Source organism: Elgaria multicarinata, chromosome 6 (assembly GCF_023053635.1).
Source record: "Elgaria multicarinata webbii isolate HBS135686 ecotype San Diego chromosome 6, rElgMul1.1.pri, whole genome shotgun sequence".
NCBI lineage: Eukaryota > Metazoa > Chordata > Lepidosauria > Squamata > Anguidae > Elgaria > Elgaria multicarinata.
In genome coordinates this window covers 99561872-99589158 of record NC_086176.1, presented here as the reverse complement: position 1 = coordinate 99589158, position 27287 = coordinate 99561872, and the positions used below count along the sequence as shown (strand labels likewise).

Below are 27287 nucleotides of genomic sequence, written 5' to 3'. Positions count from 1 at the left end.
GACGCTGCAACTAAAACTACTTGAAGAAATAAAGAAGACCTACAGTAGGTTTGTGTATCAGGAAATCTTAAGCATTATTTTCAAAGGACGTACTATAGAGTCAATGAAAAGGTTTGGTATTACAGCTGCAATGCTAAACACTCAGAGTAAGCAAGTTTAAAATCAAGACAAAAGTCTTTGTTAAATACTCATATACACACCTTTATAAAAAGAGTCAAAAATTCCATTTCATCTACTTGTGATCAATCAACTATTTCATATTTTTTTTGCTATTAATACATGTCATGCTATTAAAATGATCAATTCCAAATGTCATATGAGATGATGGATGGAAACAAGTGGTAGATTTTCTCAAAACATTATCTTAACATGTGTACGGTGTGTGCTAACAGAGACCTTTTTCTTAAATGGGTAACATGAAACAGTTTCAGACCCAGCTGGTAGTGGGGAGTTCCTTCAAACTCATTTTCCTGCCTCGTCGTGTGAGCAAGAGTGTTCATGCACAAGACTTAGAATTACCTGCTTGCAAGGTAGCATAACTGAGTCCTAGAATTACTATATCCACAGGAGTAGCCAAAACCAGCAGGTGCCGTATATGTGGCTGAAAGATACCTATGAACAAAGAAACAAGACAACATCTAAATAATTTGGTCTGGGGTTATAATCGAGATCCCAGACTGTAGAGTCATATACAACACACACTTCTCAAGTATACAACCCCAGCAGCTGGGAAATATTACTTCCAGCTCTGTAACCACTATATTTCCTATCCCAGAGTAATTTCAACAATGAATATAGTACTGGTTTACACTACATTAAGATATCCAGAAAGCACAATTTGTATAAAAATGTTGTTTCTACATAGAACAGAGAAAATGGCAGCTGGTTGTCAGAAAGATTAAGACAAGAGTGATTTTCTCCAAGTGAATTTTGTTACACAGCCTGTTACCTGCTTTTGGTTTCACGAGGCCCACAGCGAGAATCGTTTCGCTGAGACCATCAAAATAAGCCAGGTCCCCTCTGTAAAGAACAACAGAAAGAACCTTTAGTAAACACAAGAGATGTAGTAATCATTTCTCAGGACATTTCAAAGTTAATATCGTGCAAACAAATTCCTAGATATAAATTCTTTTTCTACATACCCATCTTCATAGTTCCACATAAAAATGTCACTGTCAATGGTCAGCCACGCTCTACTAATCTCAGGAAAAACTCCCATCATACAATTGCATTGCATATCTGAAATATCCAGATTTAAGGAGTAATTGCACTAAGGTTAGAAAATACAAGTCTGAAATGGGGGAGAGTTGAGTTGTAGTAGTACAGCCCTAATAGATCATTGAGGTTGCAAACCTACACACACTTGGGAGAGAGAAAGCAGCAAGAATCCCTAGCTCTCAGCTGGGCCCAGGCAGCAATGAGAAAGGGAGAAAGGAAAAATAAACCAGGGTCAATAGAGGAAAAGTCTATCTTGGCAGATGGGGAGAATACTGGAGTGAATGTATTATTATATTTTTATATTTATTACATTTATATCCCTTCCTTTTTCCTCCAAGAAACCCAAGGTTGCATACATAATCCTCGCCCCCCTCCATTTTATCCTCACAACAACAACCCTGTGAGATAGGCTGGGCTGAGAGTCTGTGACTGACCAAAAGTCACCCAGGGAGCTTCCATGGCCGAGTGGGGACAAGAACCAGGATCTCCTGACTCTAACCACTACACCACACTGGTTCATGAATAGGCACGAGGCAGCAGCCTGGAGCCCTTTCAGTCCCATTCATCTAGCCATGTGAACTTTCAAGTTCCTTTCACCAGTATTATCATAATTAGGATACGTCCAAATTGCTCAACCAGTTCAGGGGGTAAAGGAACTCTTCGAATTGAGCTTATTTCTGGAAGACTGGGAATCAAAAGAAGACCAGGTCCCTGTAACGGATAATCCATATCTGACATTCCAGAAACTGAGGGGCTACCTGTAATTATGAAAAAAGTGAAATAATTAAAAGTAGTAAAAACAAAACAAGCAAAAATGCTTGGGTATTTTTTACTTCAGTTAAATCTTTAATCCAAGTAGATTTACTGACTCACACTATATAATGCGTAAGTGCTTTCCTCTACAAATCTAGAAACCAATGGATGTACGCAAATTCATCCAATAAACTTCACAAGATATACTACCAATGTCTTCCAGAAACTGTTAACGTACTTAATATGACACGTTTATTGATTTCTGTAGCACTTTCTGGGTCTCTCTCCAAAAAGAATCAGAACTACCAAAACATCATGCCTCCAAGTCCCACCCCAGAGATGGCCCAGAATGATACCATGTCTGATGCACTGAAAGCCACTCGGAGGATCAGGAATGGACAATGGTTCCACTCCCATTGTCCATTCCCCAGCACAGATCATCCCCTGAGGCAATTAAGCTTTCCATCCCAAACCAGGTCAAAAGCCAGACTAGAATGGATCCAAATTATTTATTTGCAGCATTTATACACCACTCCACATCTAAAAAGATTCCGGAGCAGTGAAATATAAAAGAAATAAAAAATTATCATTTTAAAAAACAGAGTACCAAAAAAGCATAGCTGATCAGTCAATGAAGGTTTCCTGAAAATAAAATGTTTTCAGGAGGCGCCGGAAACAATACAGACAATAGCCTGACTTCTAGAGACAAGGAGTTCATTAGAAAAGAGACCACAACACTGAAGGTTCTTCTACATATGGAACCAATAGGAACATGCCCTCGAATGACCGCAGGTTTACAGGGGAGAAGGTGCTCTTTCAGGTCATCCCAGTATCTGGGTTTTGACATAAAGCTAATATTGCATGAGAACCAGGCCAAGCTGTTCAAATCAGTAAGGTCCAAACTAGGGTTCTTCAATAAAAGCCAAACTAATGCCTCTTTCATGGGAGCAAGGACCACTACCATTAAAGAGACATTCACACAGCCTGATGTTTAACAATTTGCCTGTTAGGAATTTCATCCAGGTGAGTAAGTGGGCTGCCAGAAGAGGATGGTGTGTTCCTCTGCCCTGCCCAGTGTAGAAACCAAGCAGGCTGCTGGGGAACAAATGGAGTGCTCCAAACGTCCTAAAATAGCTCACACTGCATTGCTATGGTGGGCAGGAAGGAAAAGAAGCCTCCTCCTCCTCCCCATCCAGCATAGAAATGAGGCAGTCTGTCAGAAGAATCATAGAATTGTAGAGTTGGAAGGGGCCTATAAGGCCATCAAGTCCAACCCCCTGATCAATGCAGGAATTCACCTTAAAGCATACCTGAAAGGTGGTTGTCCAGCTGCCTCTTGAGGCATGGAGTAATTTATCCCTCCTCCAGTAGCCTACTGTGTTTCTGTACAAGATATGCTAGAAGTTGCATATCTAGTATGCTGTATGTCTAGCATAGAAACATGTCAGTCCGGCTGTACAAGAACAGAGTGATCAATGTTTCTATACTGGATGTGTAGATAGCCAGCTGGTGAAGTATAGCACTCTGTACTTCCCCTGACAGCCAGCTGTGTTTCTAACCTTCAAAATTGTTTCACTAGCCTGCTGCTTATTTACGAGCAGGGATGGCAAAGGAGGGTCAGAGTACTTTATCCATCTTCTCTTATGAGTGAAAAACGTGCAAGTTAGTAACTTTCAGGGAGCTAATTTAGAGGCCTATATTAACTGGCATTTCCTGAAGACTTTTCTTTCCAAGTAAGGATGCCCTGACTAAATCCCATCCACTGTTTTATTGATCTATTTACTTTTACTGTAGCATTTTCCATTTTAACTCATTCCACTCTGCTCTGCTATCTATCAACATGGATCAACAGATACATTTTATAATAATAATTAAACCTCTGAGATCCAAGTGAGAGCTCAGCCCTGGCAGGTCTCAAAAGCCAGGAGGGGCAAATATCCAAGAAACAGGTTTGCCTCCATTTGGGATGTTATTGCTACTCAATGGGATATACTGCTATGGCATGGAAATAACCACTGTGCTGTACTGCCATGGCAACTTTACTTCGGACTGGGCTGTCATTGCCACTCGCTAACCACTGGCACATACTGCCATGGCATGTTAATAACCACTGGGGCAAATTTACTTCCGATTGGGCTGTTGTTGCTGCTCGCTAACCACTGGGACATACTGCCATGGCATGGAAATAACCACTGGGACATATTGCCACTGCATGGAAATAATTACTGGGACATTACTACCATGGCATGGAAATAAGCAGCCCGCATGACACACCGTAATAAAATTTAAGGAGTCTGAGGGTGGGGGTGGGGACGGGGACCCACTGCAAAGGAAGGCGAGGGAGACCCCGTCAGCAGGGCTTTCCCGCCCACTCGAGCTTGCCTCACCGGGCGCCGGCACCGACAGCAACTCGGAGAGGTCCGGGTAGCAGCGGTCATCTTGGATCTGCCGGTCGATGATGCGCCCCGCGTTCTCCAGCGCCTCCTGCAGGCCTGGGACGGCCGCCGGGCTGAGGGCAACCGGCATGGCGGCGGCACGGATCTCAACAGAGCGTCCGTCCCTCAGGAGGGCCGAAGCGAGGCGAGAAGGAACCTTGCTGTCTGGAGCGCGCCAAATCCCGGCATCCACCGCGCGCGCGCCCGCCCGACGCGAGGGCTGACCATCCCTAGGAAAAGGCTAGAGGAACCACGACACCCGCACTTCCGGGACGCTTGGAGGCTCTCTGCTCTACGGCATTAGGAGCGTCACGCGGAGAGCTGTGCGTGCCGGATCAGACCCAGCAGGTCCGCCTAGGCGAGCCTTAAGCAACCTCGTACCCTTGCCAGATATTTTGGACTACACGTCCTATAATCCCTAGCTGATGGGAGTTGTAGTCCAGAGAAAAAGCCCTACGAATGGATATTATCTCATCTGTTTTTATGCTTTTTATGGTTTTACATTTTGTATATCGGTTTTAATGTTCTGTATTTTTTTATCTTTGTAAACCATCCAGAGAGCTTCGTCTATGGGGTAGTATTTAAATGATGATGATGATAACTCCCAGCAAAGACTCCAGGCGAGCTTGTGGGTGCATATGTCTGTGGGTGCTGCAGTGGTGGTGGTGGGAGTTGGTTTGTAGCTTAAGGTAATTCTTCTAAACTTAAGCGAGCCCCAAAGATTTAGCAAAGTTTCTCATCTCCTAATTACACTTTTAAAAAGTCCTACAACTCCCAGCATGCTGCCTGGGGAACACTTGGAGTTGTAAGACTCCCCCCACCCCCTTTATCTCAACCTGCATCGCATTGCACCCTAGCAGCACAATCCTATACCCACTTACATGGGAGTAAGACCTATGGGACCTGTATAGCATTGCGCTGTCCACGACGAACCCAGTGGGTTTACACGCGCGGTTCTTCCTCCGGCCACGAGGGGTCTCTCTCTGGCGGACGACGAGGGGAAGTGGCTTCCTCTCGCCCAGCAGCCGCTTCCTCGGCGACTTCCTTCTGCCAAAGGCAGCTGCGGCGGTTCCTGGAGAAGACGGTGGTGCGCTCTCGGGATGGAGCAGCCCGGCATGGAGAGCGGTGAGTGGCGGGCAGGCGGGCGGGAAGGGCCGCTGGCTCGCAGGAAATCCCACCGCTGAACGTTTTTCTCGATCTCCTTGTAGATGCCGAAGCGATGGCCGGACTCGACCCGGAGCTGGCCGCCACCATGGGCTTCTCCGGATTTGGTGAGTTGGGGGAGAAGAGGGGCGCGGGGTTCGCAGCCTGGGCTGGAAAGGGAGGAAGGAGAGAGGGCGGGCGAGGCTGGGCGAGCCCAGGAGGTCGGTGCGGGGCAATGGGTGTCCCTGCAACGGTGCAGCTAAGGACGCAGTCCGGTGTACGTTTAGGACAAGAAAAAGTCCTACACCTCCCGGCATTCCCCACCCAGCCATGGGGGCTGGGGAATGCTGGGAGTTGTATTTCTCTTTTTCTTGCTCGCTGTGGTATGCTGGGAGTGGTAGGACTTTTTGTGGTGGCTGGGGGATGCTAGGTGTTGTAGGACTCCTTTTCATGCTGGCTGAGGGATGCTGGGTGTTGTAGGACTCTTTTTCATGCTGGCTGGAGAATGCTGGGAGTTGTAGGACTTTCATGCTGGTTGGGGGATATTAGGAATTGTAGGACTTTTTATGGTGGCTAGGGGATGCTGGGTGTTGTTGGATTTTTTTCATAGTGGCTGGGGGATGCTGGGTAGAACTCTTTTTTCGTGCTGGCAGGGGAATGCTGGGAGTTGTAGGGCTGTTTTCTGTCTAAACACGCATAGGATTGTGCCCTAAGTAATTTTTGGCCCTGTATTTACTGATCTTATGGGAACCGCCTTTAGATCTCCATGTGAATTGCTTCAGCTCTGAAGCACACAGGTAATGTTTATCATCCCCTTCCAGCCATCACGGCATGTTTTAAAATTGGTTCTGTGTTCCTGACAACAAAAACAACAATACTCTGAACATGTACAGTTTGGCGTTTTAAACTTCTGTAAATCCTAGTGCCATCAGGACTACAGGAATACAAGCTCATTTGCTTTTGCTTACCTGATGCCCTCATTATCTGCTGCTCTCCGAGCTATGGTGGCCCTGGACATTGGTCCCAAGGTCCAGCCCTAGCTGTACCAGGGTCATCTGTGTGAATCTGAGGTTGCAGTTCTTTATCTACACACTTGGAGTATGGTACAGGTTTCCATATGTTTGGGTAGGCCATGGTAGCCATCCAAAACATACAAATGTCAGGTTGTATGCAGTGTTAGCCTAACTTAAGTCTCATTCATTTCAGTGAGTCTACTTTAAGTGGGATTAATATTGGATACAATCCATCACCCCCAAGTCAGAGAAGGGGCAAGATCTTTCTCTGATGTGGTGCTGCGCTTCAGAGACACCCGCAAGCAGCAAGATGACTTGCTGCTGGACTGCCAGTGATGCTTAGGTATGATGTCAGACATTGAATTCCAAGCCTTTTCCAAAGATGCAGGTTCTAGAGAAAGATTGGCGTGTGTATCTCTGCAGTTGTGCTGAGTTTTGCAGGCACTTGGAGGCAACAAGACTCCTTGCTGCTTCTGGGTGCCTCTGTAGCTCAGGGCAAATTCAAGGGTATACGCCCCTCCCCACTGCACAGCTTCTGCTGATTTGTTTGCCAGATTAAAAGATATGGTTGCCTGTTGGTGATCTAGCGAATGCAGTTATTCCCTATTGTTTGTACTACAAAGTTTCTTACTGGGAGAGGATAAACTTAAGAACATAAGAAGAGCTATGCTAGGTCCATCTAGTCCAGTATTTTGCTCACACAGTGGCCAACCAGCTGCCCCCGGGAAACCCACAATCAGGACATGATAGCAGCAGCTCCTTCTTGCCCATGTTCCCCAGCAACTGGTGTACATAGGCATATTGCCTCTGATACCAGAGCTAGCACATAGCTGTCAGGACTAGTAGCCATTGATAGCTTTCTCCTTCAGGAATTTATCTAATCCTGTTTTAAATGTTGAAAGTGGATTTCATAGTTTAACCATGCAACAGAATACTGATAAAAGACATGGCTGGTCAGTCAAGGAAGACTTCCTGGAATAAAGATGTTTTCAGGAGGTGCCAGAAACCACAAGTCAGGCAGGTGCCAACATTGTGTTGCTTCTGGCGCCTCCTGAAGACATTGTTATTTCAAGAAGCCTTCCTTGAGTGACCGGTCGTGGTTTTATCAGAACTTTGCTTCTTTTTAAAAGTAGTAATTACTTTAATGTGGTGTTTTTATTCTTTTTGTTTATCAGTATTGTTCACTGCACTGGAATATGTCTGGATGTGGAGCAGTATACAAATATTGTAAACAAAGTAAATAAATAAATAAATGGATTGTTGGCACCTGCCTGACCTCCAGAGGCAGGCAGTTCCATAGAAACGGGGCCACCACACTGAAGGCGAGAGCCTTCTGGGTGAACTCCAGTTAGGCCATAGGTCCATGCGAATCCCCCATAATCTGACCTCTTGGTAAACCAGTCTCTCCCTTTGTTCGCACCTAGGAAAGAAAGCTCGAACGTTTGACTTCAATGCAATGTTTGAACAAACTCGAAGAACTGCAGTGGAAAGAAGTAGGAAGATTCTGGGTGAGAGAGGCTGTTTTGTATCAAGGTTTTATTTGTTTATTAATGAAAATATTTTAACCTACCCTATATCAATTGATCTCTAGGCCAGGTACAACAACAACAACAATTGATTTCAACTTAAAATCAATCCATTAAAATCATCCACAGTTCAAAGGAACAAAGCAACAACTGAGACACAGTCAATAAGATCTCAAACCTTGAGTATATAGCCAGGTCTTAAACTTGGTGCCAAAATGAGGCTAGTGCCCGCTTCTATAGAAAGAACATAAAATCACGAATATTGGTATTGGACTATGTTTAGAATAACGTGTGGTCTTTCTCCTAATTGTTAATAGTCTAGTCTCCCAGGGGCTCACAGACTAAAGGATGCAATCCTATCCAGAGGCTGCTGGCTATCCTATGCAGGGTGGCTGGAGCACAGAGGGGATCCTCTCCTCTGTGCTCCAGCTGCCTTGTGTTCTTACCTAGATGAGTGATTTTGCCTGTCTAGGCACAGCTTCGGTGAGGGGGGAGGGAAGGAATCTGGAGACCCGATAGGAAGCGGCATAAAGCAGATTTCGCAGTCCTCTCCCCACCCACCCCGAACCCTCCCCTTTTTCCAAGAACTGCATCAGCTCTGAAGGGACGAGGGAGGGGATGGACAAAGTGGTTACTGGGCTCCAGTGACAGAACCCTGATTCCAGCCTTGTTCCCCAGAAACCGAAGAATCCTATAGTGTTCTAAACAGTGGCCCTTTCTACACCTAAGGATTATCCCAGGAAAATGGAGGGATCGTCACTGCCTGCTCCCAGGATCCCCTGTGTGGCATTTGCATGCACAGGGATGATCCATGGATGATCCCTGGAAAAAAGGCAGGTGTAGAAATGGCCAGTGTCTACTGACCATAGGATTGCTCCCTAAAGCAATGAAATTGTTCAGGTGAGAAAAAACAAATGAAACGAAAAATGTTATGACTCCTGATCCTTCCAGCTCATACACTGGCAAACTGACACAGGACTAGAGGTGTAAAATTTCCCAGAAATTTAGAAGCCATGGAAAAAAACTGGGTTTTTTTTCCGGGAAGCCAGTGCAGTTCTTTCAATACAGGTTTCATGTGGGCAGAGCTAGGTGTCCCCAGGAGCACCCTAGCTGCTGCATTCTACACTAGCTGCAGCTTCTGAACCACACACAGGGGTAGTACCAAATAGAGTGTGTTACAGTAGCCTAATCGTGAGGTTACCAGTACATGAATGACCGTGGCTAGACTATCCCTATGCAGGGGCGTCGTTCCTAGCAAAGGCTACGTTCCTTTGCATCAGCTTAAAAGGGGAAACAGTGACTAAGATACCTCCTCTGGACTATAGAAATACATTTTGACAGACAATGGTTTTTGGCCTTTCAGCAAGGCATCTGTCCAAACAGGGCATCACTGCTCGGCCCTCCAGTGATGATGCTTCATCTTGAGTGACCCTTCTGCAAACCCCACCCCACTGTTGTCAGGTTCTCACAGAGAGCTCCCAGCTTCCCTCATTGTCAAGGCCGACTCCATAGGTAGAGCAATACCATAGATTCCATAGGTAGAGCTCCATAGAGCAACTCCCCACCCACCCCGCTCTGAGAACACTGACAGAGATAAACTCGTACAGATTCTGACATTCCACAGGCTGAATAATTTCAAACCATTCCTGACTTCTAATCAAATCCTAGCTATGATCTACAAGGCCCGCTGCAATGCTGAAGCTGGGCCCTGACACACCCACCCACACCCAAATGACATTAAGGGGTAACTGAAGAATCCCTAGCAATGCCCTCTTTCTGTCTGAACTTGATGTACTGGTTGTGAAGAGAAGATCCTTTGATTCAATCTTAGGAATGGATGGGATTAGTGGTCTCTAGGTATACTTGGAAAGCTTTAATTGGGTAAAATCAGCATCTTGAATTTTCTCCAGGATACTATAGGTAGAAAATTGAAATTCTAGGACACCAGAATATTGAGTAAAACCTCTTGATTTATTTGCTTGCTAGGAACTGGAAAAATCCAGTGGATTGTTAAGTACCTGGAAGGCCAAATTACCTGGCTGGTGGGCTGCCTTCACCTTAGTGGGCCATTGCCTGCATAGGCCTGTTTTAGCATCCAAAGTGGACTCAATGTTTCAGCCTCTGAAAAGAGAAAAAGAAATGGGATTTTTGATCTTCTGAACAAAATTAAAGACTTGTCAATACTCTGCAAGCTCAATCAAGTATGTTGAGGGTTTGATTACTATTATTGTAGTCCAGTTCTGAAAACAGTATGCTGGCTTATTTAATTCATGGACTTATAAATACAAAATGTTTCTACAAAAGATAGAGAGACTTTAAACCCCCCTTTTCTTGGAAGCTTGTCTTTTAATGGTGTAACTCAGACATAGTAGTGTGGATTTCAGTACTAGATGTTTTTAGAAAATGATTTATTTAATTTTCATTCCAGAAGCCTTGAAATGCAAAATCTCTCTCTCTCTCTCTCTCAACATATTTTCTATTCTACTTATTCAGAAGATCGTGAAAAAGAGGCAGCTGAGAAAGAAAAAGAACTTGGAAGGCAGCATGAAGCTGATTCATCAGCTACACACTCAAGTCCAGTAGTGAGAACATCTTCCAGGTATTGATAGAAATATTATCCCACAAGTGGGCTTCTAGTTCTCTATCTTTTGGGAGCATGGGAGGCACTTCATCAACCTTTGCCTAAGATGGCATTGTATTATCAACCAGATTGCTTACTATTGTTTTTAGACTTAGTTGGCACAGTTTTAAGGAACCGATTTATTTGGTTTCCCAGTGTTTTTATGTGCAGGCTGCAGTAGTTCCTGTTGGCAGAGGTGAAAAAGTCTCTGATTTCCTGCATACCCACTTAGAAGTAAATCTTCTTAAACACAATGAGAATTTCTTCTGAGTGAATCTGCATAGAATTTGAGTGTTAGACTGTTAGATTTTAAGTGGCTGTTGGTTTATTACATTTATATCTTGCCTTTGCACGAGAAGGTTCCCAAGGCAAAATACATTCTAGAACTATAGAAATACATTCTATAGTTAAACCATAGTTCACGCGTAATGACAACCTATGATTCAGCAACATCAACCCACGATGCAACAATCTGTACTCAGGGTTGTCTTTGTGTGTGAATCAGGTCACTCTGGCAGAGAGCGAGGAGCAGCCATCACCACATACTTGTCTCTCTGTCCTCAGCAAAGCCAGCCATGTCCTCCCCCTTTCAATTAAAAAATGAAATTGCTTTATAGGAAACTAGGATGCAATGTCTCTCATTGCCCAACAGATGGACCTCCTTACAACCATTGTGATTGGCTTGCTGTTACTGGCAGGGTCAAGGCCAGGGACCACTGCAGTTGAGGCAGGAGGAGACCATCAGATGCCCCATAATGCCCAGACATTCTCATTCCTCACAAGCTCTGCCCTCTTTTCTCACTAATCCTGCACCAAGTCATTTGACCCTCCTTGCATATGGTTTTCTCCAGTCCCCAATTTGTAACACCACATGGGCAGATGGGCTGGAGGGAGAAGGTTTCAGCAATGACTGTATTAGGGGTTACAGCAATCATCACATTGACTAGAGGAGAGTACCATGAGAAACGTGCATGTTCCATTTCACTTCTTGCCATTCTTTCACCTAGAGATTCAGCTAGCAGCGAAAGCGAGGACAGTTCGGATGAAGAGTTGATTGGTCCGCCCCTGCCTCCCCAAGGCTCAGCGGAAGACTCCGATGACGAACTCATTGGCCCACCCCTTCCTCCTGGGTACAAGGGCAGTGATGATGATGATGATGAGAGCATCCAGGAAGAAGAGGAGGTCAGTTTATAATCTCTCAATAGACACGTTTGTACATAGCAATAAGCTAGGTTCTCCTGCCTTATTGTGAACAAGCAGCATGCTGGTGCATCCATCCCGTTTGCTCCCCCCGCTTCACATAAGCAGGTAAAACAATCAGGAAGTGGTAGCTTTTCGTCACATCCAAACCCAAGTTCCTGGCTTGTTCCTCCCAAACAAGCCAGGATCATAAGCCAGCAACAAATAACATAGCTTAACTCCTTTGAATAACCCCAAGCACACTTTCACATGAATGCCCAAGATGAGGCATCAACCATGATGTTATCCTTCCCCTTGATACACATAATATTGCCTTGTTCACTTGACATACCCATAAAATGTGCCCGACTCTACCCCAGCCATAGGACTGGCATAGTTCTTTCCCAAAGGAAGCGAGAATCTGCACCCTCTCTGCCCTGCCTGCAGAGACCTGGCAAGGCTATGGATGTGGGGAACCCCTTACTCTGAATATCTTTCCACTCCCCACTCCCAGTAAGTAAGGATCAGTTGAGTGGCATCCTTCATGTTCCTTACACTCAAGAAGCAGTCCCACCAGCCAGGATGATTCCCTACCTATGAGCAAAGGCCACTGCAGAGCTATGGGCATTCCTGAGAGTAGAGTAGTGATACTTGCTGGGCCTGCTGGCCACCACCAGCCCTAGCCCAACAGTTCTCTTTTCCCTCTCCTTCAAATAAAGTGTTGGAGAATGGGTAGGATAGATCTTGAGTTCCTCCATACAAGACACTTCAAGAGGTCCAATTTCAGTATCTTTAGTCAAGACAAAGATTGGTGGAGAACAGCAAGTTGCATTAAAATTGAAAAATAGCAGTTTCTAACTGTTCCTAGACTGGTAAAACTTCTAAGAGAGGCCCCCAAACATAGGAACATGAGTATATTCCTTCATGTGCATTGGCATGGGTCCCATCAGGGGTGGGGGGGTCTAGAGAGTTTACCCATGGAATGAAGATGGAGACAGACACTTCCAACATGTGGGGTTTATGGGGGGCCGGGAAGCAAGGCTCCAACTGAATAGGATTCTGTCTTTGGCGGTACTTAACATTTTGTTGAATTCATTCAGTCCTGCTTACTTCTGAGCAACAAGCAAAGACTTTGTATTTGTGATGCTGTTGAGTGAATTAGTCCTGCTTACTTCTGAGTAGGCTGAAGATGGTTAAGGTTCACATTTGGTCATGTTCACTTTGCCCTTGGCCATGTCCGCAGGCGGAGTGTGGCGTCCGAGACTTTTCTCAGATTGGAATTTCGCTCCTGGACTTCAAAAGGTTCTCCACCCTGCATTAAAAAGTGTCAAGTTGTGTTTTTCCTTCCTTCCCTCTCAGGCACTGTATGAGGAAGGATGCAAAACACTATAAGAGTTTGCATTGGGGGATTATGGCTGGAAAATCTCTTTCATGCTGAAGAGAAATGGGCCATGTGGATCTTGAGTTCTTATACAGCAGGCTTCGAATCTTGGTTTGTTTGGAAGCACCATAGTTCTGGGTTTGCGCATCACGGGACACTGTGCTTAAGTGCTGACTTCCGGGTTGTTCTATCTCTCGTGTCACAGGAAGAACAAAGTGACTGGAAATGGGCCGCTTGTTTACATCCGCAGCTTATTAAGCCAGGTTTTCTGGCTTACTGCTGCTGTGCAAACATGCTGTTACCTGAATACTGTTGAAATGATAGTGGAAGCAACTCAAAACATGCAGGAAGTCTTTGGTTAGTTTGCAATTGTCGTCTAAGGAACACCCTTCTCCCAGTTTTATTTCTTCAAATGTAATTCATGAAACTCTTTCAAAAGAGCAGGATTTTGAATACTCGTAAGATATGGGTAAATGTCTGCAGTCTTCAATCACAACTATATAGAGTAATGCTTTTTAAAAAAATATTAGAAATACGAAAGCACTACAACCAACAGTAACATGTTTAACTTCCTTTCACAAATCGTATCAAATTGCTTCCTCTAAAGGAACATAGCAATCGTAAAGTTTAGAATCTTTTTTTTTTTTAAAAAAATCCATTTTATGAGGCTGTTACTTGATTGAATCATAGGTAAACCTCTCAATTGAATCCCAGTGGGTATTGTGAGTGACATTTTAAAATGTTGGTGCGATTTAATATTTTTGCATTTATTTTTTTAAAATAACTTTGCTGAGGATTTATTGATGAGTTCTTGTCCTATGTAGATTTTGTAGCATAGAATGTTTGAAAATGTTGAATGCATCAGAAGCCTTAAAGGAATAGTCATCAATCGACTCTATTTTTAAAGCGTTAGAATTCAGCCCTGTGCACACTTACCTGTAAGTTGTATTGAACTCATTGGAACTTCTTTTTGAATAGGCATGTGTAGAATTGCACTGTTAAGACTAGTTGTGTATAATCTGATGTGAAATTGAGATCAGTGTTGAATGCAACATGGCTTAGCTGCTGTTTCCATGCTGTGTCAAAGGTGATAAATATGGAGAAAGCTATCTGTTGAGTTTTTCTTTTTCTTTTCCCTGATCCATAATGTGTGTGTTTTTTAAATGACTTTTTTAAAAAACTTTTGGATGACACATTGGTTAGATTACCTTTGCACGTTGCTTTTTCATGCCCTAATTGGGAAATGTGAGTAATGCTGTGTTGCGTTTGTGTGTGCTGAAGTTGGTGCTCAAGTTAAAGGCTCATTGGATGTCATTTGGCAGGGACAGGTGCAGGAACTTGTAGGACGATTGGATAGGTAGATGGAGAGCAGCAGGTCCCTTGGGTCAAGATGTAAGGATTTCCCTGTGAGTTAGAACTGGGAAGCTGATCTGCATCCTATGTAGAGTGGGAGGAGAGTGACGGTGATTGTTGTCTTCGTGCTTCTATGCGTCTTTGTCCATCTAGCTGAGGCACTGGGGAGGGAAGAAGGCTGAGGAGTCTGGAGGATCTTGTAAGATGGCCTCTCCAGTCCTCTCCCCTGCCTGCCCACGGAACCGCCCCCTTTACCTTTCCTCCAAGGTCTCTTTTGTGACCTCAGAGAGGCCAGTCAGCCCAGTTCTTTCTGCACCAGTGAGGAGGGACAGGGGTAGGGAACACAGACTCCTGGGTCCACACTTACGATGTCATGGGTGGGAGAAGGGCTTTGAGTAGGGTCCTGCTCCCTTGACATCATCCATCCTGCCAGGAGCGGTCTGGAGATAGGGAACACTTCAACCCCTGGACCAAAAGAGGTTGCGCCCTGTGATGTCCTGTCCATCTGCATCACCTCAGCTTCACCTGAGATGCCCACAAGCTACCTGACAGGACTATTCATGCCACTAGGACTTACTTCAGTCCCCTCTGTGCTATGTGAGGGTTTTGGCCTCTGCTGCTGCTCCTGTCTTGCCTTTATTCTTTAGGCCCCACAGCTCCACAGCCCAGCAACCTAGCCCTCAGTTTCCCATTCTGCTGCCACCATTAATTGTTTTCTCCTTAGATATTCCTCCACAGACCACACCAGTTGTTTATTCATTCTAATTTAAATTTATTAACATAAGTCAGTGCATGTACAAGCTTAATGGTTTCCTCAGTTAAAATGTGTACGGTTACAAGGTTTTAAGCGTAATAGTTTCTGTCAGTTATTTCTTACAAGGTTCCACTATAGAATATTAAAATCATCCACTTCTTTCATATAACCATCCACTTCTCTCTACCCCACTTCTACCCTTCACTTCACAGAATCATCACCCACACCGTCCCATACGCTTCTCCCACAGAATCCTACACTTCTGTCTCTTATCCTACCCCTTACTTAACTGTCTTCCCGTCAGCTCAGACTCTCTCTATAAAGCGCTACATTTCTCCAGCTCCTCCCACTCACACCATCCAATCAGCACTCAGGCATTCAACCCCACCTCCCCCTTACGAACCCAACCTGTGCATAGAAATTGTAAGTACATTGAGGACTACTTACTTTCTGGAACTTTATGCATAATATAAAGCATTAACTTTGCGTATATTTACATTTAACACATACTAGGCAGCTGAACATCACACGACCTCCCCCCATATAATAATTGACCTAATGGCTTAGCTTTAAATACCCTGTAAACTGGAGAAGTGCTTTGGCCACCCTGGGTATAGTAGAAATGAACAACTGCATTTTTAGATTCAGTTGGATATTTCTGTTGTAAATTCCATTTGGAATTCTATTGAAAATTGAGCCCTAATTACTTACATTCGTTAAGCTGTTCCAAAGTATTCCTCCTTAATGCCCAATGAATCCTTTCCCATGATTTAGAGGAAACCATAATTTTAGATTTTACAAAGTTTTAGGTCAGAGTTTTTGTCACAATAACCTGAACAGGCCCATTCCAGTCGCTTTAAATCTAGATGGGTTAAAGATAATATTGCAACGGCATCTTTGTATAACAGCAATGGAATTCGTCTCACATCAGAGATGCTTGTTATGTATACAAGGAGGGTGTCACTGTTGGGAGTGGTTGATACGCATGTGAGGAGTGTGGGCCCTGGACTAGGACATGGTATGTAGTGTTCAAACTAAAGAACAGTGTACGTGGAATATAAATACAGTTGTTAATCCTGCATCTGCTATCCCTCATCTCTCATCAAAATAACCAACGTATCCATATCCAAACACTTGCAGCTTTAGCAAAGCTGAAGTCGCGGCAGGACTTGATAACATAGACCATAATAATGAAATGAAACTGGAGGTACATCATTGTTCTCATCGAAATGGTATTTGCAGAGAAGAAGAGCTGGGTGTGAATCACCGCTGGCATGCGCTTTGGTCTTTGCGAAAGGGTGATGGCTTTCGAGCATTGAACGTGAAATAGTTGGATAACCCAGAAATCCTTTGATTCCATGGGATCATCCAAGCTGTATATCAGTGCTGGCAGAAGAGTGAGTATGTGACCACGTTCGCCGAAAACATGGAGAATTATTGTCTTTGTTTGCAAGTGAGCATGCTGGTCTACGCTGCCCAATTGTGCCTGCTCAGCTCTTCCACCATGGAGTGGTGCTTCAGTAACCAATACCTCACCAGGAAGAAAAGGCTTAGAGTTGAATCGGAACTGATACGTCTAAGTTATTATTCTCCTAGCAAGCCAGAGTGTGAAGCCAGGGTTTGAAGTTGGCTTATGATTCCTGGCTTGTTTGGGAGCAGGATTCAGACATAAAGCTGTGTTTTTTCTTGTTTGTGAGTTCCTGGTTAGTGAGGCCGCTGCTGATGGGAGGTGCCAAGTATGAGCAATCATACGCCAGCACACATAACTCTGAACGATAAGCCAGGATTCTCCAGACTTCTGGCTTACTGTTTTATGCGAACATGTTCAAACTGTATTTCAAAACAATAAGTCCTAATTTTAGTTATAATTGCCCTTTGTTTCTGTTAAGTGATATAGATAATGGAAAAATTGAATGAACTATTGATATAGGGGGAAAACATGATTTGGGAGCAGCATGTACTAAATGCATTTAAGTAAAAAGAGGCCAAATACACGTCTTTATGTCTATACAGCTGAGTTGTGGAATTTACCAAGACCACTTTTGAGGAAACGGCAAATAAACCAGCCATGTGTGAGTTAAACTAGAGCATCTTAAAATTCCAGAGGAATGAGTGTCTTTATTTCTATCTTAATACATAAAGATGCTATGTAACGCTCAACCAAGTTAATGAAAGGCCTCTCCTTATGCTGATTAAGTATAGTTGTTGTCACTCTAAAGCAGATATCTGTCCATTAAAAACTGTTACATAACCATGATGCTCAAATAAGGAAACAAACATCTGTCCAAAATATGGATAGTGTATTCATTCCCTGAGCGTAGATCCTTGTGTAGCCAAAAAAGCACCATCCATGCACTAGAGGGACTTATTGGCAGACTTGTTTTGCAGAAGTAAAAAAAAAAGGGGGGGAATGCAAAATAGTGTGATGGGAAGGGGGAACTCAATGAGGACTAAGCATGATCAGTTGGTGCAGAATACTGACTGACTGACCATGAGTAGGGGGCAGAACAGAAGGGAGGTATGAAATAGAAGATCAACATTAGTAACAAAGAAAATTATTTATGTCTCCGCTAGTCCTCCACAGTGTCAAGCGGACATAAAGCACCCATTCCCATGAAAAGAAATGAGAAAAAGGCGGGGACCAAGATTCAATGAATATGCATGAAATTTAATCAGACTCATTTTCTGAGCTATAACTATCGCTCTGAGTTTGTCTCTGCTTCAATGGCAGTGGTGCCCCCATATTTATTTATTTATTTAGAATATTTATATACCACTCCCCATTGAAAAATTTCGGAGCAGTGTACAAGGTAAAATGAAAATAAAAACAGAATAAAACAGTTAAAACAAAATTTTAAAAGAAGCAAAAACAGAAATCCAAGGCTGCATGTTAAAGAAAGGCTTCTTGGAATAAAGATGTTTTCAGGAGGCGTCGAAAGGAGTACAAGGTTGGCGCCTGCCTGACCTCCAGAGGCAGGGAGTTCCACAGGAGGGGCGCCACCATGCTGAAGGCTCTTCGCCTGGTGGATTCCAATCGGAGGATGGATCTATGTGGAACTACCAGGAGCAGGCCCTCGGATGACCTCAGTGACCAGGCAGGTTGGTAAGAGAGAAGGTGCTCTTGCAGGTATCCTGGTCCCAAGTTGTTTAGGGCTTTGTACACAAGTACAAGAACCTTAAACCTGGCCCGGTAGTGAATAGGCAGCCAGTGCAGTTCCCTCACCAGAGGAGTTACATGCTGGAAAGGGGCAGCTCCAGACAACAGCCGAGCTGCAGCATTCTGCACTAGCTCCAGCTTCCGGAGCAGCTTCAGGGGCAGCCCCACATAGAGCGCGTTGCAGTAATCCAATCTTGAGGACATTAGTGGTCCTTCATGCTACCACATTGTGTTTAGAGATGGTAGATTGCCAGCATTGGATCCTACCCACTTACACTGTAGATATACTCAAAATAATTAGTGTAGTTTTACACAACCCAGTAGTAATACTCAAAACAATAGATATGCTAGATATATTAACAGCGTTGTTCTATGCATGTCTGCTCGGAATCAAGTCCCATTCAATTCAGTGAGACTTACTCCTTGGTGAGTACGAATAGGTTGCAGCTTTAACTTACAAAAGAGTTGTGTGTAAAGCTTGGGCCTCACAACATTTTCCCTCTGTACAGACAATGTCGGTCGCTTAGCAATTTCTTTTCTCATATATACCATTACATAAAAATGCACAGTTACAACAGTTCATAATATGGGTTAAATATTAATGTTTTGAAGGCAATTTATGGGTGGCATGGGAGAATTACTAATCAAAACAGTAATAGGATTGGAACCAGCTGTGTGTGCTCAGGACGAAATTGCCCTTCCTTCCTTCCTGCAGTAAGTTAGACATGTTGTAATTTTTCCAAGGTTTTAAAAATATCTGAGATAGATTTCATAAATTTGCTGTTTAAATCATTCCATGTAGCACTGATATCTTACTTGATGATCTGAAATGTATTTACATTTCCAGTTGCTGTTAGGGCTGAAATGTTTAATTTGATGGATTAATTTAATTAATAAAACATTCTGATATTTTTTAAAATGGTTTCCTTGATTAATCATGCAGCAGTTTTTTTAAAAAAATACTATTAGTTGGTTATTTTTTATACAAGGAGTTTAGCAAATTTGTGGGTAACAAGTGACATCTTCAAATAGGCACCCCTCATTTTACTTCGCAAGGGAATGCCTCTTCCACCATGGTACCTATCGCTGAACGTGACTGTGTCAATGTTTGTCACCTGATTGAAAGAAATTTTACTTATAGAATCATAGAATCATAGAATAGCAGAGTTGGAAGGGGCCTACAAGGCCATCGAGTCCAACCCCCTGCTCAATGCAGGAATCCACTCTAAAGCATCCCTGACAGATGGTTGTCCAGCTGCCTCTTGAAGGCCTCTAGTGTGGGAGAGCCCACAACCTCCCTAGGTAACTGATTCCATTGTCGTACTGCTCTAACAGTCAGGAAGTTTTTCCTGATGTCCAGCTGGAATCTGGCTTCCTTTAACTTGAGCCCGTTATTCCGTGTCCTGCACTCTGGGAGGATTGAGAAGAGATCCTGGCCCTCCTCTGTGTGACAACCTTTCAAGTATTTGAAGAGTGCTATCATGTTTCCCCTCAATCTTCTCTTCTCCAAACTAAACATGCCCAGTTCTTTCAGTCTCTCTTCATAGGGCTTTGTTTCTAGACCCCTGATCATCCTGGTTGCCCTCCTCTGAACACGCTCCAGCTTGTCTGCATCCTTCTTGAATTGTGAAGCCCAGAACTGGACGCAATACTCTAGATGAGGCCTAACCAGGGCCGAATAGAGAGGAACCAATAACTCACATGATTTGGAAGCTATACTTCTATTAATGCAGCCCAAAATAGCATTTGCCTTTCTTGCAGCCATATGGCACTGTTGGCTCATATTCAGCTTGTGATCTACAACAATTCCAAGATCCTTCTCGTTTGTAGTATTGCTGAGCCAAGTATCCCCCATCTTGTAACTGTGCCTTTGGTTTCTATTTCCTAAATGTAGAACTTGGCATTTATCCCTATTAAATTTCACTCTGTTGTTTTCAGCCCAGCACTCCAGCTTATCAAGATCACTTTGAAGTTTGTTTCTGTCTTCCAGGGTATTAGCTATCCCACCCAATTTTGTGTCATCTGCAAATTTGATCAGCGTTCCCTGCACCTCCTCATCCAAATCATTAATAAAAATGTTGAAGAGCACTGGGCCCAGGACTGAGCCCTGCGGCACCCCACTCGTTGCCTCTCCCCAGTTTGAGAAGGTTCCATTGATAAGTACTCTTTGAGTCCGATTCTGTAGCCAACTGTGGATCCACCTAATAGTTGTTCCATCTAGCCCACTTTTAGCTAGTTTGTTAATCAGAACGTCATGTGGTACTTTGTCAAAAGCTTTGCTGAAGTCAAGATATATGATGTCTACAGCATTCCCACAGTCCACAAGGGAGGTTATCCTATCAAAAAATGAGATCAAATTAGTCTGACAGGATTTGTTCCTGACAAATCCATGTTGGCTTCTAGTAATCACTGCATTGATTTCAAGGTGTTTACAGATTGACTTCTTTATAACCTGCTCAGAATTTTCCCAGGGATGAATGTCAGACTGACTGGTCTGTAGTTCCCAGGTTCCTCCTTTTTGCCTTTTTTGAAGATAGGGACGTTAGCCCTCCTCCAGTCATCCGACACCTCACCCGTCTTCCATGATTTTGCAAAGATAATAGACAAAGGTTCTGAGAGTTCTTCTGCTAGCTCCTTCATTACTTTAGGATACAGTTCATCGGGCCCTGGAGATTTGAACTCATTCAAGGAAATTAGGTGTTCTTTGACCATTTGTTTATCAATCTCACACTACAATCCTGCCCCCTCAACTTTTGTTTCACTTTTTCCAGGGGGGTCATAGACCCACTTTTGGGAGAAGACTGAGGCGAAGTAGGATTTGAGCACTTCAGCCTTTTCTTTGTCATCTGTTATCAATTTGCCATCCTCATTAAACAGCTGAACCACCATTTCTTTCCTCTGTCTTTTACTACTCATGTATCTGAAGAAAGCCTTTTTATTGCTTTTAGCATCCCTCGCTAATCTCAGCTCATTCACAGCTTTAGCCTTCCTGACGCCATTTCGGCACTTCTGTGCCACCTGTCTGTACTCTTCTTTTGTAGCCTGGCCTTCCTTCCACTTCCTATATGTATCCTTTTTTGTTTTAATTTACTTGTTTTAATTGGTATAAATTTGCAAATGATTAAGACACTAGCACCTGAAGGAAAAAAATAAAGTGTAATGTAGTTGGACAGGGACTCTGGCGATCTGGGTTCTAGTCCCCACTTGGCCATAATGCTCATTGGGTGACTGGGCAAGACACTGACTCAGCCTAACCTACCTCACAAGATTGTTGTGAAGATCAAGTGGAGAGGAAGGGGACCATGCAAACCGCTTTGGGTTCCTTGTTAGAGAAAAAAGGCAGGATATAAATGTAGTAATAAAGGTGAGATATAAATTATGTAGGAGTAGCATGTGTTGTTATTACTGTTGTTATTATTATTACCTTCAGATGATGTATGAATGTGCCATAATTGGTATCGTTCTTGAAATGGCATTCTCTCTTCTGTCACACTGGAGTGAGTGCATGCCTCTTCTAAATTAACAGTTTTCATTAAAAGAAAGGGGTGAGGCTGTTGCCTGATCAATCATCTGCACCTTTTCAGTCTGCCTAATGGCATTAGTTGACTAAACACTTCTGCCCTACTAAAAAGGAATCCTGGTTACATGTCTGAACCCTGGTTGCATGTCCAAACCCTGCGTGTGTCTGTGCATGTGCGCATAGATCCCATTTTCGCCTTCTATTGATCATGTGGAGATTGGGAGGCAAGGGCCAGAGGAAGCATGATGCTGAAATGAGACCACCACCTGTAATCACATCTCTACTCTATGCTATGATGGAATGAATGGTTGGAACTTGAAAAGAGGGCTAGGCCATATTTTTTTTGGGGGGGAGAAACACCACCTATAGCTTAGAAAGTGCCTGGATTGATTGGTCTCCTGTCTGTTTATCATGTTATCAGTTTTATGAAAATACTCTTAAAATGGAAAACTCCTCAAGGAGGGAAAATGTGGCAGCAGAAACTATTCCACTCCACACCAGTGTCACCATCTCATCCGTTGTTAGTGAGAACTACTCCGTTACCCCTCAACAGCACTTAAAGGCGTGTGACGAGAGAAATCCTTGCCACTTTTAATTTGCCGACATCAATTGCAAAGAACCATTGTTCTGTTTCTTGACTAGCGTATATAACAGGGAACCCGAAGGGTGAGGAGCCATAGCTCAGCGGTAGAACACATGCTTTGCATGCAGAAGGTCCCAGGTAGGGCAGGAAAAAGTCCTGGTTGCAACCCTGGAGAGCCGTTGCTTCCAATCATTGTCAACAATACCGATCTAGATGGATAAATGGCAGGTGACTCGGTATAAGGCAACACAAAATCCTGAGAATTACTGTGACGCAAAAGTTCATCTTGCTTTTGACTGCATCTTCATATCTACCTTTTGGCCTTGTAACTGCTTATAACTGCTGACAACATTATGGTCATCCCTGTGTCTTTAACTGGGACTCACATGCTCTTCAGCTCATTTTAACGTCTCAACCATTTCCTCTTGTGCTTGTTCCTGTCCATAAATGCAACGTAATTGTTTTTCCCCCCGGCTTTGATCAGTGTTAGTGGAAAACTCTACTTGCAGCCAAGTATGAGCTGTGCTTGAAAAAACAGGAGAAGGGTGCTTATCAGACTTGATGTTATATAAAGTATTGATCAGTGTAGAACTGTAGTAGAGACTGGAAGCATTTTAGATTAGATTTTTATGTCCACTCCAAACTTTGATTTAATATAAGTTAATGGGGCTAGAAAGAAATCAGATTTTACAGTGCACAATGGAAAACGAATACAGCCTGGTTATGAGAGTTGAGAAATATAGCAACTAAGGGTGCAATCTTATGGATGTTTAGACAGGAAAAAGGCCTACAATTTCCAACATTCCCCAGCCACCCATGCTAGCTGAGAAATGCTGGGAGCTGACTTCTGTCCATGCAAAGATGCACAGGATTGCACATTAAAAGACTGAGCCCCTGGTTCAAATCTTGCCTCTGCATAAACTAGCTAGATGGACAAGCCATTCTTGGCCACCCATCCGTAAAATGGGGATAACAGTCATGATCTACCTTCCAGGTTTTTTTGTATGTGAAGGGCTTTGAACATTTGAAAGTGCTGTATCTATGTTTTATTATTATGAAAACTAAGCAAAACAGGAGGATAAATAAAAGTAGTGGGTATAATTGAATGCATAGCATTAAAAGCTGTCAAAAAAGATAGAGATTTGGGCATTGAAAGATGGAGAATGGTTGTGTACCGCTTTCCACTTCATCTCCCTCTGCTGCCGCCTGCTGAAATCATTATCATAAGAATGAAGTATTCTGCATGTGGGTTGGAGAATTCTCTGTCTGTCACTAGATAGAAATAGAGCAGTATTGGAGGTAATAATATTGCCCTGGTTCACACATAACAGACCATGTTGGGTTTATTGTTACATGAGCATCTGGTTTATGTGCTCCAATTTCCATTTTGAGCATGAGGAAAGGAAAACAAAGGAAAGCTTGTAAACTGCCCAGTTAGCTTTGGCTATGGGGCAGTATAGAAATGTAGATGATGATGATGATGATAATGCAGAGGCCACCAGTGAGGGAGGAAGCAGCAGCCAGGCACCTCTCCACCATGCCTGGGTCCAGCTCCAGCTGAGACCCCCCTCCCTCCTGCTACCAACTGTCACTGCAGAGGCCACCAGTGAGGGAGGAAGCAGCAGCCAGGCACCTCTCCACCATGCCTGGGTCCAGCTCCAGCTGAGAGCCCCCTCCCTCCTGCTGTCAACTGTAACTGCTGAACTTTCCAACTAAGATTGTAGTGCCTGAATTTGCTTTCCTTCCCCCCCCTCCTCCCTCCCAATCCCCTTTCCTTTTGTGTCATGTCTTTTAGATTGTAAGCCTGTGGGCAGGGACTGTCAAGAAATACCTTTGTAAGCCGCCATGAGAGCCTTTTTTGGCTGAATGGCGGCATAAAAATCCTTAAATAAATAAATAAATAAAAAAAATGATAATAGTTTCACAAGCCAGACTATCAAGTGTGTGTTTGCTGAGTTCAGATGCAGCAACCAACCGCAGTTTCTTAACTGCCCTGGAACAAAAGGTTTAAATCTTCTCCTTTGTCAGCCAAAGACGCATACTTTTGCTATAACAATAAATTGTGGTGGATTGTTGCATCTGAATATGTCCAATAAGTACTACAGATTTTTATGTGCATTCTCAGAAGTGTGCATGTCGTATGCGGTGGTGAGGAGGAGGTGTACGGACAGTGTGTTTGGAAAAGCTCCTTATTAACGCAGGGCTAACTTGCTTGTTCTTTTGATGACTCAGTTGCTCAGCATTTTAGGTTGAGGATATGGAGCCACTTGTTCTTCTTATGACTTCCATCTGAGGAATTTATACTCTAGACATAATTGGGGACGTGAAGAGGAGCGGTGAACTTAATTACAAGGAAGTTCAAACTTAGTATGGTATGATACGGCATGATGTCTGAAGCGATATCTGAAATTCTGTTTTGGGCAGCTCCTGATTGGTCCTGTAATAGCAGAAACAAGTGTGACCTGCGAAAAACATTGCAGTTTGGAGTGCTCTTGTTCATCTTCAGGGATACTCCATTCCTCACCCACTCCAGACAGTCAGGGTCCCATGACCACTGCGTATGCTCACTCCTTATAAGGCTGTTTTTGAGGTTTTTCCCTCGGTTGTTTTCCCCCCTAACAAATTATTGTACTTTTGCAAACTTTGGGGTTCCCCAAAGCCTGCTGATACCTCCATCTTCGCACAGATGGTACCATTTTGTCTTCATAAGCAGCAGCACTTGCCTACAAACATTGGGAACAGAGGGAATGATGTGAGGTTCTAAGTTGCACAAGAATATCTTATAGCAATTCGTCAGGCTTATGGTAATAATGCTTGAAGGAGTGCCATCTGTCATAGAACTCCTTACTCCTTACGCTACACTACCTAAATGTTTTCCTTTGGACCATGAAATATTCTTCTCTGGTGTTCCTAGTTCTTGGAACGAAACCACTGGAATCATCTCCACTTGCATCTGAAATTGTGTTCATATATAGGCATTTTTGGGGCGGGTTTGAGATATTTATAGTACATTCTACAATGTAGGAAGTTTGGTGTTACTAAAATGGAATGGGGTCACATTGATTCTTCATAAATATTTGGCTATTTTTAAGAGATGTTAATGCCAAGGCATGTCCCAGGAGGTTGTTATCTTAATTTTTGTTTTGATTAAACAGCTTTGTTTAAAACTCTGGAATCCCTTGGACAGCACAGCTCATGTTCTCTCTCCAGAATGTATTTTCAGCAACTTGCTCTTGGAATTCCGAGGGTGAATTTGCACATTTTTATGCTGTGCAGGTGGCAGTTGTAAATGCCACTTACTATCATCAGGTTGGGAAGGGCTCCTTGGCCCAGCCCAGAGCCTCTAATTAAGCTTTTCTGCTCTTTTTCTTTACAACCTCATGGAAGGGAGTTGGGAGGGACCTACCAGGCCCTCGAGTCCAACACCCTGCTCATTGCAGAAATCTACCTTAAAGCCTACCTGACAGATGGCTGTCTGGCTGCCTCTTGAACGCCTCTAGTGTGGGAGACCCCACAACCTCCCTAGGTAATTGGTTCCACTGTCGTACTGCTCTAACAGTCAGGACGTTTTTCCTGATGTCCAGCTGGAATCTGGATTCCTGTAACTTGAGCCCATTATTCTGTGCTCTACACTCTGGGAGGATCGAGAAGAGATCCTGGCCCTCCTCTGTGTGACAGCCTTTCAAGTATTTGAAGAGTTCTATCACGTCTCCCCTCATTCTTCTCTTCTCCAGACTAAACATGCCCAGTTCTTTCAGTCTCTCCTCATAGAGCTCCTAGCAGTCCTTTTACAAGCAAGTGGTGGTGGTTCTTGGCAGTCTGATCAAATGCATCTATTTAGAACTCATTCTTCTGTTGCCTGTTCCTTGCTCTGCCCTGTCTCCCCCCCCCCCAGTGTTCCAGTTTCTTGTCCTCTTAGTTTCTCTCCTCCCCACCCCTGCACCATCCTGCTACTGTCCAAATCCTGGGATGCCCCGGCATTGTAAACATGTGAAAATTTCTAGCACTACTCATCGTTTGGCAAGTAACCACAGCCCATGACCCTTTACCACTTCAAATAAATATTCAGAATCTGAATTTACACAGGCGGATGAGGTTGTAGGACAAACTGTACCACTTCAGGCTGGAGGTAGACAAAACACTTTTGAATGCTCCCTCACATTCCCTACTGTAATTTGCACTAACTGCAGCTTCTGGACCAGCCTTAAGGACAGTCCCACATAAAGCGGGTTGCAGTAGTCCAGTCTTTAGGTTGCTAGTGCCTATCCTGATCCAGGAGAAGCCATAGCAGGCACTGCGGAGACAAATGATTTTGTCTTCAAAGTGTGAGGCAAAAAGCAAAGACCAGATCAAGGATATGCTCTGTTTCATGTGTTGGGCCAATGACAAACTTAGGCAGCCCCATAATTATCATGGAGACCATGAAGTCCTGAGCTGGAGCTCCAGAGTCAGCTTCCGCATGGAAAATGAAGTCCACCCAGAACTACCATTCTGGGTTCTTCCAACACCACAGTGGAGACCACCTTGGTCAGGGATGTCACTGGACAGCAGTGTGGTTGGTACACTAGCAGCATCCCCAGTCTGTCTGTATGACCTAGCACCAGGTGCAACCCCCCTAAGGCCTGTTCCAAGGTTTCCTGGTGAGAGAGATG

General features: G+C 43.8%; 2 protein-coding genes across 3 annotated transcripts in view; one reads left to right on the top strand and one right to left on the bottom strand.

Moving 5' to 3' along the window:
- The window catches only part of NUP155 (nucleoporin 155), a 38381-nt gene extending 33884 nt beyond the window's left edge, over positions 1–4497 (bottom strand). Inside the window, exons 1-5 of the mRNA XM_063128141.1 lie at positions 4359–4497; positions 1839–1976; positions 1143–1239; positions 950–1020; positions 520–612 (exon numbers count right to left, since the gene is read on the bottom strand). Coding sequence (XP_062984211.1) covers positions 520–612; positions 950–1020; positions 1143–1239; positions 1839–1976; positions 4359–4497 — 538 coding nt within the window. The remainder of the gene's footprint in view (positions 1–519; positions 613–949; positions 1021–1142; positions 1240–1838; positions 1977–4358) is intronic.
- A 974-nt stretch (positions 4498–5471) lies between these two features.
- Positions 5472–27287, top strand: part of WDR70 (WD repeat domain 70) — a 140567-nt gene continuing 118751 nt past the window's right edge. Inside the window, exons 1-5 of one of the 2 annotated variants that reach the window (XM_063128140.1) lie at positions 5472–5531; positions 5615–5677; positions 7987–8070; positions 10585–10687; positions 11716–11890. In XM_063128140.1, the coding sequence (XP_062984210.1) occupies positions 5507–5531; positions 5615–5677; positions 7987–8070; positions 10585–10687; positions 11716–11890 (450 nt within the window). In that variant the 5' untranslated portion in view covers positions 5472–5506. Of the gene's footprint in view, positions 5532–5614; positions 5678–7986; positions 8071–10581; positions 10688–11715; positions 11891–27287 lie in introns of both variants that reach the window. The other variant, XM_063128139.1, reaches the window with a different exon arrangement.